Here is a 16,568-nt window from a genome sequence, read left to right as displayed (position 1 = left end):
AGACATTCCTTCTTTGATTTGGGATGAAGGATTATATTTTAGAAAAGTAATCTTATATCTATTTAGGAAGATGTGAACAGAATTTCTCTTCTTTACAGACACATAAGAGAACAATTAGAGAAAACTCCCTGACTTTGATGAATGTCTTAACACTGACTAAATTCCCATATTCGATAACAACATATTATATAGTCCTTTTTCTTAGTTATACTACCTCTATATTAAAGCTTACCTTTTTGGTTTTGCTTCTTAGACATAATAGCTTGTCTTATTTAATGTCTGATTACACAGCAAAGAATATGGTTCCTCAAGTATGAAAGTAGCAGATGTGATTCAAGTACTGCTTTGCATCCAGGCAGGAAATGGCAAATATCTGCTCAGAGACAGCAACCTCCCCAGCTCCCAAGGCAACTGGAGAATTGTCAAAATCCTGCTAGCTGAAGACTGTAGATTCTTTCTTTTAGCACCAATCTTCTGTCAGGAAGCACCCACACAGCAGTTCATGTTGCTGTTTTTCAGATTCTGAAAATGAAAATGTATAGGGGGAATTTAATTTATCACTTCTATTTATTTTAACAAAGAAAATCTAGGGTAGAGAATTATGTGGGATAAATAAGTTGTATTCAGTATGCAAGAGCATTCCACAAAATGGGGTGATTTTCACCAAACTCAATGTTTCTTCACTAAAATGCAAAACAAAGAGCAGGGGAAACTTATCAAGGCCAGTGTAACATCTGGCAGACTTTGCTCTCTATTTAAACAGCTAGTATTCTGAAACTGAAGTTAATGTATTTTACACTTACACAATATAAACTTTTTCAGAACACTGAGGAGGTTTGACTCACGAGCAGAATCATTGCAAAGAGAGTATAAAAGTGATATTTATGAGTGCATACAGCACACAATAATTTATGAAATGTTGTAGTTCCTAAGATACTGTAGTTCTCTTTTTTAAAAAAAGTTACACGTATGCCACAGGGGGAAAAAATCACAAAAATAGTTGATATTACCACTAGGATAAAAGAAAATAAACTAAATTATAAATTGTTAGTTGCTAGCCTTATATTTTTTTTTCTTTGTCTCCATAAATGTCATTAAAATTTCAGTATAAAAACCACTTTTAAAATATATAAATTGAAGAACAGAAATAGTCACATAAGAATAGTATTTTACTATATTCAAACTTTAAACACTCAGATATTAATTTTCATTTTTTTAGTTCTAAGTTTTTAGCATATTGTATTACAGATAATAGCAGTTTTGCTTAATTCTAATAATGATGTTTTATCTCTTAATATGCTTAGGGCATTTTATGTGAAAAATCTTTGCATTTCTACCTTCACTTTTTAAAAAAAGATAATTTACTTCATATTCAAAATCAAGAATAAACATAAGGCAAGCAAACAGTCATGAAACTATTTCCTAAAAGTCTGTATAGTCCTCAGAGCCAACAACATTGTAACTCCCACATATTACTCATTTAGTCTGGTGAGTACCGTATTTTTCAGAGTAAAAGACCCACCTTTTTCCCCATAAAAAGAGGGTGAAAATCTGTGTGCATCTTATACTCCAAATGTAGCCCCGCCCAGCCTCTCAAACGGAGATTTCAGAGGCTGAAAAAAGCCTCTGAAAGAAGCTTCAGAAAAAAGGCCTCAGAAATGAAGTTTCAGAGGCTTTTTTTCTGAAGCTCTGTTTCAGAGGCTGAAAAAAAAGCAAGGCACAGAGCTCACAACCAAGGAACCTGTTGCTAAAATTCACCTCTGGGAGCAGCTGATTGGGGGTATTCTGGGAGGCTGATCCACCCACCAATCAGCTTTTTTCTTATTTTCTTTCCCAAAAACTTAGGTGAGTCTTATACTCCGAAAAATACGGTACTTATAATTCTAAAACCTCTGTTAGCTATACACTCCAACATCAGTAAGGAAACTAAAAATACTATTTCAAAATGCTAAAAGTTCAGTTTTTTGTTCAAGATATATCTTCCTGTTCTCTACTTGACAATCAATATTCCCAGAAGAAGGTAATTTCATTTCTTTTAGAATTCAGAGTTTATTACACATTTTAAGCAGGCCTCAAGAACTGCAACCTTCAAGTTACATATTGTCCCCCAAACGGTGCAACTTAAGAAAACAGCTATACACTGTCCTGTTTTTTTTTATTTAAAAACAGATACACACTAAAGTACTTTTGACAATGTTAACACACCTAGAAAAGGGGGAAAATCACTCCAAATAATGAAAAAACAATCACATCTAATTGCATACCATCAGTAATATCATCATATTACCATATCATGCACAAGACCCCCTCAGAGTCTAGGAAAAAATAAATGAAGATCACAGCTGCACAAAGAATGCAAATAAGAGAACAATGTTAACAATACTGCAATTAAAGATTATATACTGGCTATTAAGAAAAGTGTTTATTTCAATGTCTTTCTTTTGCTTCCCACATACAAAAATAGTTCAGGGAAAGAAAAAATTGGCCGAAAGAACTACACAACCCTAAAAATTTCAAGCGCTTAAACACTGCCATATCCACCCATCTTGTAACCCATTCAATTTTTTTCCTTCAAAAAGAATACTTCAGGAACATACATTATTTAACTAAGCCAGTGTTTCCCAAACTTGACCCTTTGAAGATGTATGGACTTCAACTCCCAGAATTCCTCAACCAGACATACTGGTTGGGGAATTCTGGGAATTGAAGTCCATGCATCTTAAAATAGCCAAGTTTGGGAAACACTGAACTAAGCTATTCCATTTTGTTCCCTGAATGGGTTATTCTATATGAAATATTTTCTCTGATTAGAGAATAATGAAAGTCGCAGGCACCATCTGAATGAATCAGTCACTCATGACCGGGTCATCTACCGTTTGGACTATTGCAATGCATTCTACATGCGCTTTTCAAAGCTACCCTTGAAAAGTTACCTGGAAGCTTCGGCTGGTACAGAATGTGGTTGTATGGGCAATTTTGAGTGCCCAAAGAACGGTACATGTAACACCTCTGCTGAGCTGGTTTGCTTCCAGATCCAATTCAAGGTGTTGGTTTTGACTTTTGAGCCCTAAATGGCATGGGGCCAGGTTATCTATAGAACTGTCTTCATCTGAAGACAGTTCTATAAACAGTTCTATGAGCCTGAGTGGCGTAGGAGGCTAATGCCTCCTACTAAGGCAGTATTTAACATCCAGCTGCCTGCAATTACTGCCAGTTCAATTCTCACCAGGCTCAAGGTCGACTCAGCCTTCCATCCTTTCTAAGGTGGGTAAAATGAGGACCTGGTTTGTGGGGGCAATAAACTGACTTTGTATAAAATATACAAAAGTATGAAGGCTATTGCTTAACGTATTGTAAGTCGCCCTGAGTCTCCGGAGAAGGGCGGCATATAAAAATAAATAAAATAAAAAAATTAAATAAATAAAAATCTTGTTACATCAGCTCACCCCACTGGTCAGGCAGGGAAGGAATGTTTGGATGCTATCCATTAAAAGAATTCTAATTGGCAGGGTCCAGGAAGAGACCCTTCTCTGCCATTGCCCATGCCCTGTAGAATAGCAATAGCATTTAGACTTATATACTACTTCACAATGCTTTATAGCCCTCTCTAAGCATTTTAGAGAGTCAGCATATTGCCCCCAACAAACAAGGTCCTCATTTTACCGACCTCGGAAGTCTGAGTCAACCTTGAGCCTGGTGAGATTCGATCTGCCAAACTGCTGGCAGCTGGTGATCAGCAGAAGTAGCTTGCAGTACTGTATTCCAACCACTGCACCAGGGCCGCTCTTCCACCAGAAGTGAGGCAGGCCCCATTCTGCATAGGTGTGAAATCATGACTCTGCAAGCTTACTTGGGGCGAACAGAGGGACATGTAGCTGGTTAGCGCCCTGAAAGCCCTTTCCCCTGCCTTTTAATTTTTAACACAGATTGCCTTTTAAATTTTATATACTGTTTTTATGGTTTTAATATTTATTTGCACATAGTCCAGAGACCCTCTGTAAGGGAGACAGACACTTTAAAAATTTTTAGAAATAAATAAAATTGTAAGAGTCATGGTGGCACAGTGGTTAGAATGCAACATTGTAGGCTAATTCTGCTAGCAGTTCGGCAGTTCAAGTCTCACCAGGCTCAAGGTTGACTCAGCCTTCCATCCTTCCAAGGTTGGTAAAATGAGGACCCAGATTGTTAGGGGCAATGTGCTGACTCTGTAAAGCATTCTGAAGTGGCATATAAATCTAAGTGCTATTGCTATTGTTAAGTCAAGGAAATCAATTATATAGGAATGTAACAGAATCAGGTATATAGTTGGTACATTTTATATATCCATCAAATGTTTTAAAAACTAAACAGTATACTGTCAAATCTATCTCTGGTGTACCACTGCACAAATCTTTAGTATTTGTCTATATACCAAATGGCAACTTTGGACTGTAGCCCAAAATGATTAGCTTCCAGTTTTTTACACAGAATTATGCTTTTAAAAATAGTGGCCAGATCAGTTATTCCAGTTATACAAAGAACTGTTGTTATGGTTGTTTCCCCCAAGACAAAATAATTGCTGTGAGAATAAGCATGTTGATCCTTGCTCATCAATAACTGTCCCAAAATCAACTAGCAACTCTAGAAGCATTACATAAAAGCAAGGGCTGTTTTATACAACTATTTTTCTAAAAGGCAATAATCTGTTCAGCCAGAAGCCAAGCATACTAATAGAAAACTAACCACGTTTATGGGCTGCATGTCACAATACTTTTAAATTCTCAGAACTGTAACAAACAGTTTCTTATAAACTGAGTTAGACTTGGGTACTTAGAAAAAACTACTGGCTTTATAATATCTGTAGCCAGCCCTCAGCTACATTAATATTTACACAACATTAATACTTTATGAAGTTTCACAAGCTAGAAAGGGACAGACTCTTGTCCAACCGGAGGCTACTAAGATCAAGAACACAGCAAACTGTGGAAAAACAAAAATATACTAAGACTTTTTTAAAAAATGTGCCTTTGAGTCAATTTTTGACTTCTGGTGCAAAATACTGGACATTGATTTTGATTTATTTGCCATCAAATCGTTTTTGATTCCTAGTGACCACATAGATTTTCTCCTGACAATCTATCCCAAACTTCCAATCTCCCAATGGTGCACTCACAAGCACTGTAACTGAGGATTAGACATAGATATAAGAAAACAAGAATTATGATGTATATCATCTATGAAAATGGGTAGATATTGGGGGAAAAAATACACCTAGCCCAGATTGGGAGAAGAGAATCGTAAGGGACCATAAGTGCAGATAATTATTCTGTAATCAGTCTGGCCATCAGTTCTTTCAGGATGTTATCACATGGCAATTAAAATACATTGAACAAGTACACACTAATCAGACCTGGTCATTGGGCATTTTATGGCCCCCAGGTCACTTCAGGACCTTTGGCTATCCCTGACTAGTCCAAGTGGATTGCTTTTATTTTGAAGGTGACTGTTTTTTTTCCCAGTTTATGCATGTGTATGCATGCATGTCTATGGACCTTCACAGTTCTATTGGTTCATCCCTCCAGAACAGTCCGTTTTTCATGTCACCCCTTGGTAAAATGAACTGCCCATCCCTGCACGATATGATGCATTTGAATTTATATCTGAATTTCTGCCTATGAAAGAGCAGAAAAAGAAAATCGCTTTGGATAGTGTCCTATGAAACAGATTTAAGTACAACTTCACCTTACAATCATTGTTGGTTTTGTAACTTCTTTGACAAAAAAATCCCATCTCATAATACTCAAAGCAGTATACATCTAGTTGAAATTCTAAGAACAAGAAAAGCAGTTGTTTGTTACAAAACTTGGTCAAAAATGATTGGTTTCATAAAAATATTAAGCATCCATTTATCTACCCTATTGAAGAAACAACATTTCTACCCATGTTGATGAAACAGCATTTCTAAACATGTGTTTATCGTGTACATAATGGCAGCAGGAAGAGTAAGCAAGGCTTTTGGTGGGTTAACTTGCATTTTTTAAAAACTCCTTTTTTCCTTATCTCTCCTTGAAAGAGATAAAGTGACTGCACACTTTAGTCACCAAATGAGCTCAGGAATAAACAGACAGCACACAATTATTTGAATGCTGCACCTCAGTTTCAAAGCCACTCAAAAAGCAGAAGTACTTCTGAAACTGCAATTGTAGGCAGCAAGCCTACCTCCTTCCCAGTGCTATATCAATCTGTTAAACCCATCTGTGATTAGGACCATCTTCTCTTGAAGAGCAATCCAATTCAAAAGTCAGTCACATTGAACCCAATGTTACTTATTCCCAGAGAATTCCACAAGATTGTAGCTTAATAAAATGAATTCCAAAAATCAAAACCACATGTTTATTTTCAGACCGTAATATCTAGTAATTTAATTTAATTAATTAAATTTATATGCCACCCCTCTCCGAAGACTCAGGGCGGCTCACAATACCTTTTAAAAAATAATTATAAAAAAACATTAAAAAATTAAAAACATTAAAAACTCATTCAAGCCATTCATGGCTGGATCTCGCCAGATCACAAGAGCGAGATCAACGGACCCAGGCCTGCCGGAAAAGCCAGGTCTTCACCACTTTTCGGAAGGCCAATAGGATGGGGATAGTCCGGACCTCAAGAGGTAACTGGTTCCAGAGAGCTGGGGCAGCCACAGAGAAGGCCCTCCCCCACGGGTCCGCCAGCCAGCATTGTTTAGCTGACGGGACCAGGAGGAGACTAACTCTGTGGGATCTTACCGGTTGCTGGGAGCTATGCAGCAGAAGGCGGTCTTGAAGACCTATAATATAGTTTATAAAATATAAATAGTATACTTTATAAATACAGCCTGTGGATGTGATAGTTGTGAAATAAAGTGCACAAAATTTGGAAAAGGAGTTTCTAAATTGTAAAAAAAAAAATCAAACTTCATAACAAAAATGAAGACAATAGTTAGAACAGCTTCAGATCCCAAAATGTGATAAACAGTATATGAAGATTTGCACATGGTTACAGAATTGGGCAAGTCCTTCAAAAGAGATGTTCTAGAACAAGTGGGAACATGAAATGAAATCACTGTGTATGGATGGATACATATGCAGAGAAGATCATAAACAGCTTCCAATGCAACCACATAAGCCTGGAAAAAGATATAGCCACTATATCAACAATTCAGAAATATATTTTTAAATTTTATTTTTATTTATTGTATTTATTTGTATCCCACTTTCATTATTTTTAGAGATAACTCTAAGGAAGTGAACATATCCAACACACTTTCCTCCTCCTATTTTCCTCACAACAATAACCCTGTGAAATGAGTTGGGCTGAGATAGTAACTGGCCCAAGGACATCCAGCTGGCTTTCTTGGCTAAGGCAGGACTAGAACTTACTGTCTCTGACTTTCTAGTTTGGTGCCTCAACCACTAAACCAAATTGGCTTGAAAGAAGTCCCTTTTCCAAAAGAGTTCCACAGCTCTAGAAAGATCTACAGTATAGAAACATTGCATATAAATTCAAAATTTTGGAGCAAATAATTCAGCAATGTAGAAAATATTTAAAAAGTTTTGAATGCAGTTTTGAAATTAAGTACAGTACTGATAACATATGATCCTCAGTTGCCAAAGAATTTTCTGAACATAAAAGTCCTGTTATTATTAGTTGCAATGTATAGTTCTTGTTTGTCTGTCTGCTTTAGTCACTACAGAAAATTAAGAAATTATTTTTATCACTGACAATCAAGGAGATAGACTTCCTATGCCAAATAAACAGCCTAATAGAAGTGATAAAGAATAAATTATGATTTTAAGCTCTGTTTTATTTAACCATTGAACATTATTTGAGATACATTAAGTGGAGACTAATGTTAATGATGTTCATTAATATTCTACACTGCAGATGCAACAAATCTATAATCAAAGTAAATAAATTTAATTTGAAAGCATTTCTAAACTGCACAGGACGTCATATAAAAGTCACTCTAATCTAGCACTTTAAATAGAGAGTAAAGCACAACCAACTATTCAGCATAAATGGAACCGATAGATGTCTTTTTAACACAAATATAAGGCATCTAGCCACAATGTCCAATTTTAATACCTAAAAAAAGAAAGAAAAAAGATTTAAAAGTAACCACAGAGTTTCCTTCCTACTCTTAAATAATTCTGAACCATGCATACTTTATTTGTCTAACTATACTTTCTATATTTACATAGCATCATTAGTCTATAATGTATCTGATAATCTCAGAAACCTGCCACTGTAGATCAATACATCCAAAGTTTTTGGTGGCCAATCTACTTTGAACCAAGACAGCAAATACTCCTTTGTCAGATCTAGTCTGTTTTTCATTTCATTCTGTGGTAGTGAACAACAACAAAAAAAAGTTTATCCTTTTCAAAGCCTGAACAACATCTATGGTAAAACAGCAACATCTGGCTAATTGGCTTTTGAGTACTGTAGTCCCTTACCAAGCTATTTTAGTCTTGTTGATCACAAACACAAAGAGTTCTGCATGTTCAGAGTCTGCAACTTTCAATTACTTTCAAAGATCATACGGTAGAAGTGTCACAACTAATACAGTAGCAAAAGCCCTAAGGACCAAAACTGTTTATCCCAACTTACATACATCTTTGTAATCAGGCAAATAAATGTATTTCCTTTCTTGGAATGGGTTCACATTTCACATTAAAGCCACAAAACACAGTTTAGTACTGTGTGAACGGAGCTGTATAATTAAACAGGAAAACTCAGCCTTCAATCGTAGGACATTCTTTTCCTCTCTGTTTTGTCTTGATTTATCTTTTCTGCTTAATGAATATAATTCCATTCAGTCTAAAGCCATGCTCCCGACAAGCTTATCTGTCCCAGAGATGCTTTTTTCCAAAGGCAACTGGACTTTCTTGGTGAAAAGGAAGTCCAGTTGCCTTTTGGAAAAAGTACCTTTGGGACAACCATGATCTGGATGATGGAGAATCTCCATGGACATACAAGTTTCTTTGTTTCACCTTTCCATTGCAAACAGGGCACATCAGTGCATTGTCACTTTATCTTTCCAGAATTCCAATACCTATAATTCACTTCAGCAGTAACTTATTTCACTTTTGCACTCTTTAGCTACTGCTGTTTCCCTTTGAAAGCATCTTTTTCAAATACCAAAATGCTGCAGTTCAGATGCAAGTACTATATAGCAGGAAGCAATGCTTTTTACAGTACTGCTAGGACAGAGCCACAACTTGCTTTTTTCAAAACCTCTTTGAGTTTTCATCATCCCCATTGTTATTTTGCCTTCTTCCTCCTTCCATCCTCTCTCCCTCTGCTGCTGGATGGGGGAGAAGGGGGGGTGACAGTGGAATTAAAGGTTTAGGGCATGTGGGAACAACACTCATTAGGTCTGGAAAACAAATCCCGAGGAGAGTCCCTCTTGGGCAAGTTCAGGACTTTCTTGTGTCCTTCTTTAAGGCGTTTACCAGGTTGCTTGATGAATGGTTCTCCTGAATCGGAACAGCCTGTTTTTGTAAACGGTTCTTTGTTGACTTGTCCTGGGAAAGGGGGTGTCCTTATCTGTAAAGGACCCGAGTCTCTCTTTTTTTCCCCCACAAAGCCAAGGCGTCTTCTACTTTTCCGAGCGGGGTCTTTTCTTTTTTCTTCTTCGTGGTATAGAGATATCATTCCTCTGCCGTGGAGAGTTGAGGGGGAAGCCTTCCAAGGCTCCGGGCTGAGCCTCAGTCCTGCCTGCCACATATGAAAAAACCCCCTCCTTCCACTGCCACATCGCCTCTGCGCTCTCCAGCCCGCCGCCCCTCGATGGCCGGCCTGCCTGCCTCTGAGCCCACCCCTTATTCTCCCAACACGGGGCCATTCCCTTGGTTGCCTGCCTGCCTGTGCCTCCTTCCCTTGTTCCCCATCGCCGCTTCCAGCCTCTTTCCTCCGAGGCTCCTTTCCCACATGCTTTTGTGATTTCCCCCCCCCCTCCACCGTGACGCCCAACCTCCCCGCTCGTCGCCTTGTTCCCACACGCGCCACCGTCTTATCTACCTCAGCGGAAAACCTCACCAAACCATCAAAGCCGCTACACATCCCCTCCTCACCTCAGGCCGCCGCCGCCGCCGCCAAGCGCCGGGGAAAGTGGAGCCCCGCCCACCCGTAAGGGAGAAGAGAGCGAAATCGTCGAAGGCTGCGCGAGCCCCGCAACCAACCGGACACAGGCGCCCTCTTTCCTTCAGCCAATGAGAAAGGTGTTTCTCTTCGGCGGAGCGCCGGCCAATAGGAGAAACGGAGAACCCGGTTCGCTCCCACCTTTTCCCTCCTTTCTCTTCTCCCTCCCTCGCCTCCCCCGAGATCCAAAAATTGAGTTCGGCTCGAGGACAACGGAACCGCTCTAGCCACCGAAGCGCTTCGCCCGCTGTCCAATCGGCTTCGGCGTTAGAGAAAGCCCAATCAGCGACCGCGAAAGAGGTTGTTGCGGACGGATGGTTAACCTACGATAGACCAATTGCCAAAGCCGTGGAAGGAGACCCAATCCAGGCGGACGGAGGGGCGCGAGCTGCTCTGGATGTTCTTTCCTGTTCCTGCTGCGAATCCTGAGACGGGGTGTGGAGATGCGCGTTGTCTCCGGCAACGGCCGAAGGAGGATCCCAATCCCTTGCACGCCGCGCATACTTTTTTTTAAGCTTCGTGTATGCCCGTGTATTCATTGTGCGTCTGTCCTGTTTTATGTCAGAGATTCAGAACATCTGTCCTTGCAGAGGTTGATATGGGTGACATGATCTACTGAACTTATGTATAGCAATAGCATTTAGACTTATTAGACTTAGACTTATATACCGCTTCATAGTGATTTACAGCCCTCTCTAAGCGGTTTACATAGTCAGCCTATTGCCCCCAACAATCTGGGTCCTCATTTTACCCACCTGGGAAGGATGGAAGCAGTGGTGGGATTCAAGTAATTTAACAACCGGTTCTCTGCCCTAATGATTTCTTCTAACCACCAGTTTGCCAAACTGCTCAGAAAGTTAACAACCGGTTCTCCCAAAGGGGTGTGAACTGGCTGAATCCCACCACTGGATGGAAGGCTAAATCAACCTTGATCCTGGTGAGATTCGAACTGCCGGACTGCTGGCAGCCATCAGTCAGCAGAAGCAGCCTGCAGTACTGCATTCTAACCACTGGGCCACCGTAGGTCTTGCCTTACAGCTTCTGGACCCATTTTTCTGACTTCATCCAGTACATCAATTCATCGTGATTGCCTTCTATGCTAGCCTCACGGTATGGGCCAATGTTTTATCTGAATGTAGGCTCTTTTATACTAATGCTTTTTAAGAAAAGAAACCTGCAAATTTGCTGAGGTCACACAGGCCATGGTTGGCTGAATGTATGCAGTTGCTCAAAAACAAATGTTTACACGTAAATAAAACCAAACAGGCAACATTAGTGTAGGGTGAAATCAATATCAGGTTTGTACCATGATTAGACAATTGCACATTCTCAAGTCTCCTCCTGTGCAGGATTCCACAGTGGTAACTATAATTAATTCCAGTTCTCACTGGATTTGTCTGGTTTAAATTCTCCCCAAATCCTGTATCTTTTAGGCAAAGCATCACTTGCCTTCAAGCCTCAAGATGTCTTCTGTATATGGATGGAGATGCATTGTCTTCCCAGCCATAATATTTAGAGCATTCTGCTACTTCTAAAACATAGTTAATAAAACATTTTCTAAAACTACATCCAGACTGAAAATCTGAAAGTTCCTTAAATGAGAGACATTGCTATAAAAATGCTAATTCATTTCCAGCATCTCATTCTTGTCTTTTGCCCTTAGTTTCTGTTTAATATGGCCTTGCAGCCACCCAGAATCATTTCACAACAAGATGGGTGGCAAGCAAATGTAATAAAAAAGAATATAATTTTTCTTTCCCTGATTTTTTTTAAAAAATCAAGTCTCATTCATTTTCTGTTAATAGCTCAATAGTGTCACCTACTGGGCCTAGATGAACATGTAACCATTTCAAACCAATAATTCATACTGTGTTTCCAGTAAAAGATAATAAAGTATAATAGACAAAAAATATAGGTATATGTTTTACCAACTATAGCCATCCAAGCACTCAAGAAAAATTAGCAACACAAACTGCAGTGTAAAGGGAAAGTACTCTTTCAAATGCTATGTCATAAAACTAATGACAAAGTTTGCTGTTCACTCATACTGAGGATAATTAAATGTTATTGTGGGAAAAGAGAAACCTTACACGATTTAATGTTATTGCTCTATCAAAAAGAATATTGGGACAATTAAAACTTAAAAGATATGGAAAGGAATATTAATGAAGTAAGCAATTTAAAGAATGTAATAAGTTTAAGGAAACCTATGATGTAATAATGGATGTATGCATAGCATGAGCTTGTATACTACTGTAAACTGCTACCTTGAGCTAACTCCTTTCTTGATTTTTATAATTTAAGAAATTCACGTCTACAGTGTAAACATTTTCAAGGTGGCTTAAAACTACAGTTAAAGCTGTGTCATAACCAATCACTATAATTAAAGTTAATCAGAAATATAAACCAACAATAAAATACAAAGAAAATTAGAACATTTTTACTTATTTATTAAATTTCTGTGCTACCCATCTCCCCTACAAGGTGATTCTATGCAATTCTTGTTTGATTTTCCCTGAAGTTAGAAAGGATGAGGTACATCTTCTTATTGTTAACATAGTAGGATTTATTCGATAAATAAGATACCTTTTTTAATATATATTGAACATATATTTCAGGGGCAGAAACCAGCAAAATTGATGGCACTGATTCCCTTTTTATATCAGAGGATTGGCAACTTGAAAAGAAACTGGCAGTATCTCATAAAAAACAAGCTTAGTGAAACTGCAGTACAATAAGGTCCCGCTCCCCAATTTATCCAAAAAGTCTTGGAACTATAACAAACATTTAATGAAAGATCATAAAACAGTTGTGTTTGTAATCTTCACCTTCTAACAAATTTAAGGTACATAGAAAGTTAACACTATTTATAACTTGGCCCATGTTATTTTGAGAACCATTACTTTAATAATAATAGTTTAATCCCCAGCTGTTTGATGGTAATAAAATTTCTGTGCCATCTAAAATGCAATCATGTGAATTTTGACTTCTTTGCCTGAATGAGGAATTCGTAGGCAGCTTGCACTTCAATAAAACGTCTTTCAGCTTCTGCTATTTGATGTCGATTATGATCAGGATGCCAAAGCTTCACCAGCTCCCGGTAGCTTTTGGTGATTTCTTCTGGAGTGGCATCATTAGGGATACCTAAGATCTAGAAGAAGAGGGAAGAGGAGTATCAGCATCCTATCAAAGCTGTGAGTTCACGAATATTTTAATTACCAATTATGTAATTGATAATTAGTTGGTTGGGTGATTTTGGGCCAATTACTGTCTCAGCCCAACCCACCTGACGGGGTTGTTGTGGGGAAAAGGGAGGAAGAGGATGAAGGAGCATGTTTGTTGTCCTGAGTTTCTTATAAAGTAATAAAGGCAGGATAACATCTAAGAAAGAAATAAACTAGTCATTTGTCAGGGATGGAGCGGAGGTGGAGAGAACAAAGAATAATTTTCTTGCACTTGTTACAATTTATTGGTAAATCTATAAAAGCCAAAAATCCAATGAAGGATGATTTTTGTAGGGGATGAACTAATAGTAGATTTTTGCAGAGCTTTGGAAAGCTAAGCATAAAGGTACTTTCTCTTTCTTGCAATTCTGCAAAACACAGTTGTCTTTTCTTTCTTTCTACACCCAAAGACATCAAAACTGAAGAGCTTTGTTATTATCTCTGGTCATACATTCTGGGTAAAACTTTCAACTAGCAAGATGATAATATACAATTTCCAGCCTTTAAAGATGGCATATTCTGCTGTAATATTTCAAATAATCTCAGAAAATTCCACTAAAATCAATATGGTCTTCTTGTGTTAAATCTAAGACTGTAGAATTCTAACCAAGGGCTATACTAAAAATTCTGGGAATTTTAATTCTTGGACATCAGGGAAAAATACTGTAAATGGAAGAAATAGTCAATAATGGAGCAAATATATGTGACAGATAACTTATCACTTGGTTTACGGTACTTCTTTGAACTATTTTCTTTAACAACCAAAAAGTTCTGGTTTCAGATATTCTTTTCACAAGTAGCATTTAAAATTGGTGAATGACTGTAAGTGCAAAATTATTGGCTAGGGCAGGGGTGGGCAAATGTGGCTCTTTTACAACCTGTGGATTTCAACTCCCAGAATTCCTGAGACAGCTTGGCTGTCTCAGGAATTCTGGGAGTTGAAGTCCACAGGTTGTAAAAAAGCCACATTTGCCCACCTCTGGGCTAGGGTATTCTCGTGTGTTTTATTTAGTTGCTTGCCTATTTTTAAATATTGTTAAAATAAAAGATATTATTACCAAATAGAATAAGAATTTTTCACATACAGTTTCTAATTAGATTTAACATGACTTACATTTTGTTGTTGTTTTATCTTGCACACTGTACAGTACTATTATTTGACCTTCCTTTAATGTCATTTTACTATTAATACGAATTGCAGTTGTTTAATACATGCAAGGCAAATTGTTTGAAATGTAAGGCTTGAAGTGAATATTTTAGTCTGTCTGACGACAAAAGACAGTTTGATGTATTGGTTAAGGCATCAGCTAGAAACTGGGAGGCTGTGAGTTTTATTCCTGCCTTAGATGCAAAGCTAGTTTGGTGATCTTGGGCCAGTTATTTTCTCTCAGCCCTAGGAAGAAAGCAATGGCAAACCACTTCTGAAAGATCTTGTCTAGAAAACTGCAGGGGCTAATCCAGGTAGTCACCAGGAATAAAAAACTTACTTGAAGGCACACAGAGATGGAAAAAATATGACAACCTGAATCAAGGATGACTGGGAACGGGTAAAGCAATCAAGAGGGTGGCCACAAATGTGCAATCAAAGCTTATAAACACTGTGATGCATATACAAAGGGGACAGGGCTTCTATTATGTAGTAATGACCATTAGCTTGACTTTTTAAAAAATCCTTCCAGCAGATGATCCTGTGCTAGTCCAGAATGGAAGGAAAGATTTAGTGCAGAGTCTCATTTCCTATATTTGATAATATAACATTGGATCACTGCAATGCACTCTGCACGGGACTGTCCTTGAAAAGCATTTAAAAGCTTCAGCTGATGCAAAATGTGGCTGCACAGGTAGTAAATGATGCTGGGTATGCTACGAGTCTCATCAGCTAAGGAATGTCAACTGGCAGGGACAAGGACACGTACCTTCTCTGTTATAGCCCCTGCCCTCTGGAACATTCTTCCCTCAAGGTTGAGGACAACCCTGATCCTGTTGGATAAGTTGTAGGAAACTTGAAACTTAACTGTTTCCAAAAGCTGAACAATAATAAAAGTCCACTGTACCTGATACGCCATCTCACGTCTTTCATTCTGGAAAGACTGTACAAATTTTAAAATGTTCTCCCATTCCTGGAAATAGCCACCACTTAAACCCAGCATCTTCCCGGCACGGTAGGGGAGAAGCAGTACTGATTCCAATATTCCACTCAATGATGGAAACACACTGACATAATCCAGGGCTGCTCCAATTGTGCTGGCTATGTAGTTGGCAGTGGCTGCTGTGTTGCTAAAGGCAGAGTAGGCCAGTGGTGTTGTGAATGCCAGATAGGCCAGGCCTAGTCGGTAAAGTCGGAGGCTAAGCTTCTTCTTGGTGCGATTGCTGGTTTTATAGCATCGGTAGTTCTGGGCTGTCACACTAGTGGTGAGAGTAATGGGCAAGATCCCCAGTGGGTGGCCATAGAAGATTGGTGCAGTTATGAAGGCAGCCATTAAGGTTGCTTGAAGATTGGAGGCTTGATTGCCCACTTCAGACACCAAATGAACTCCAAGACCCACAGCCAGAGGAAGGGCCAGAAGGTAAAAACCTGGCAGAGTAGAGAGACCAATCAAAGCCACTACCCCAAAATAGATGCCCACTAAAGCTTGGCCAAGAAAACGCACAGGGTTCAAAGGTGGGGGTTGACCATTAGGCAAGTCTTGGGTACCATTTGCCTGTGCTACCCAACCAGGGAGCAGCCACAGTTCCCAAAGCCATCCTATGCCAAAGCCACCCAAAGTCAGCATCCAGAGTAAGGCATGGTTATCTCGGCCCAGGTAGAGATGGTGAAGCCCAGCAGGGCCCCCCACAGCCCAGAGAGCAACAGCCACCACAAGATGTTTAGCCATCTCATTTGGCCATAGCACCACCGGACATATCACTGCAGGCAATGCTGTTTTCTATACTCCATCCTCCCTGGATGCCAAATAATAGTTCTGTGGAGAGAGAAACAATAAAAAATAGCAGTTACCTGCAGCGCAAGGCTAATCAAATGTCTGGACTGTAAGTCATGATTTCTCCCTGTTGTCGAGCCACACCCTCCCTGCTAATGTCTGCCTGCCTTTTTCCCCAGGTCTAGGTGTCTGCATTATGATACTGTGCAGGAGAACTTAGCGCCAGCTTGATTTTCCTGGCAACTAATCCAGGGAACCATTG

At 39.0% G+C, this 16,568-nt stretch overlaps 2 protein-coding genes across 2 annotated transcripts in view; both read right to left on the bottom strand.

Annotated features, from left to right (window-relative positions):
* Positions 1–10,120, bottom strand: part of SPATS2 (spermatogenesis associated serine rich 2) — a 59,561-nt gene extending 49,441 nt beyond the window's left edge. The window contains exons 1-2 of the mRNA XM_070937762.1: positions 10,095–10,120; positions 233–522 (exon numbers count right to left, since the gene is read on the bottom strand). Of these exons, the coding sequence (XP_070793863.1) occupies positions 233–257 (25 nt within the window). The 5' untranslated portion in view covers positions 258–522; positions 10,095–10,120. The remainder of the gene's footprint in view (positions 1–232; positions 523–10,094) is intronic.
* Positions 10,121–12,674: 2,554 nt separating this feature from the next.
* On the bottom strand, positions 12,675–16,261 carry DNAJC22 (DnaJ heat shock protein family (Hsp40) member C22). The gene is made up of 2 exons (XM_070934783.1): positions 15,440–16,261; positions 12,675–13,312 (listed from the first exon to the last, which is right to left on the bottom strand). Exons 1-2 carry the CDS (start codon positions 16,259–16,261, stop codon positions 13,133–13,135), a joined length of 1,002 nt encoding a protein of 333 aa, XP_070790884.1. The 3' UTR covers positions 12,675–13,132.
* Positions 16,262–16,568: the final 307 nt, after the last annotated feature.

The sequence above is a fragment of the Pituophis catenifer genome, unplaced genomic scaffold, assembly GCF_029215685.1.
Source record: "Pituophis catenifer annectens isolate HBS135680 unplaced genomic scaffold, rPitCat1.0.hap2 SCAF_2, whole genome shotgun sequence".
Taxonomy (NCBI): domain Eukaryota; kingdom Metazoa; phylum Chordata; class Lepidosauria; order Squamata; family Colubridae; genus Pituophis; species Pituophis catenifer.
This window is presented reverse-complemented; position numbering and strand designations above follow the sequence as displayed.

Excerpts from the sequence above, each read along its gene's own strand:
- DNAJC22 (XM_070934783.1), bottom strand. The coding sequence starts at position 16,261 with ATGGCTAAACATCTTGTGGTGGCTGTTGCTCTCTGGGCTGTGGGGGGC. Across the intron at positions 13,313-15,439 it reads GACGTGAGATGGCGTATCAG|ATCTTAGGTATCCCTAATGA; the intron begins GTACAGTGGACT and ends CTCTTCTTCTAG.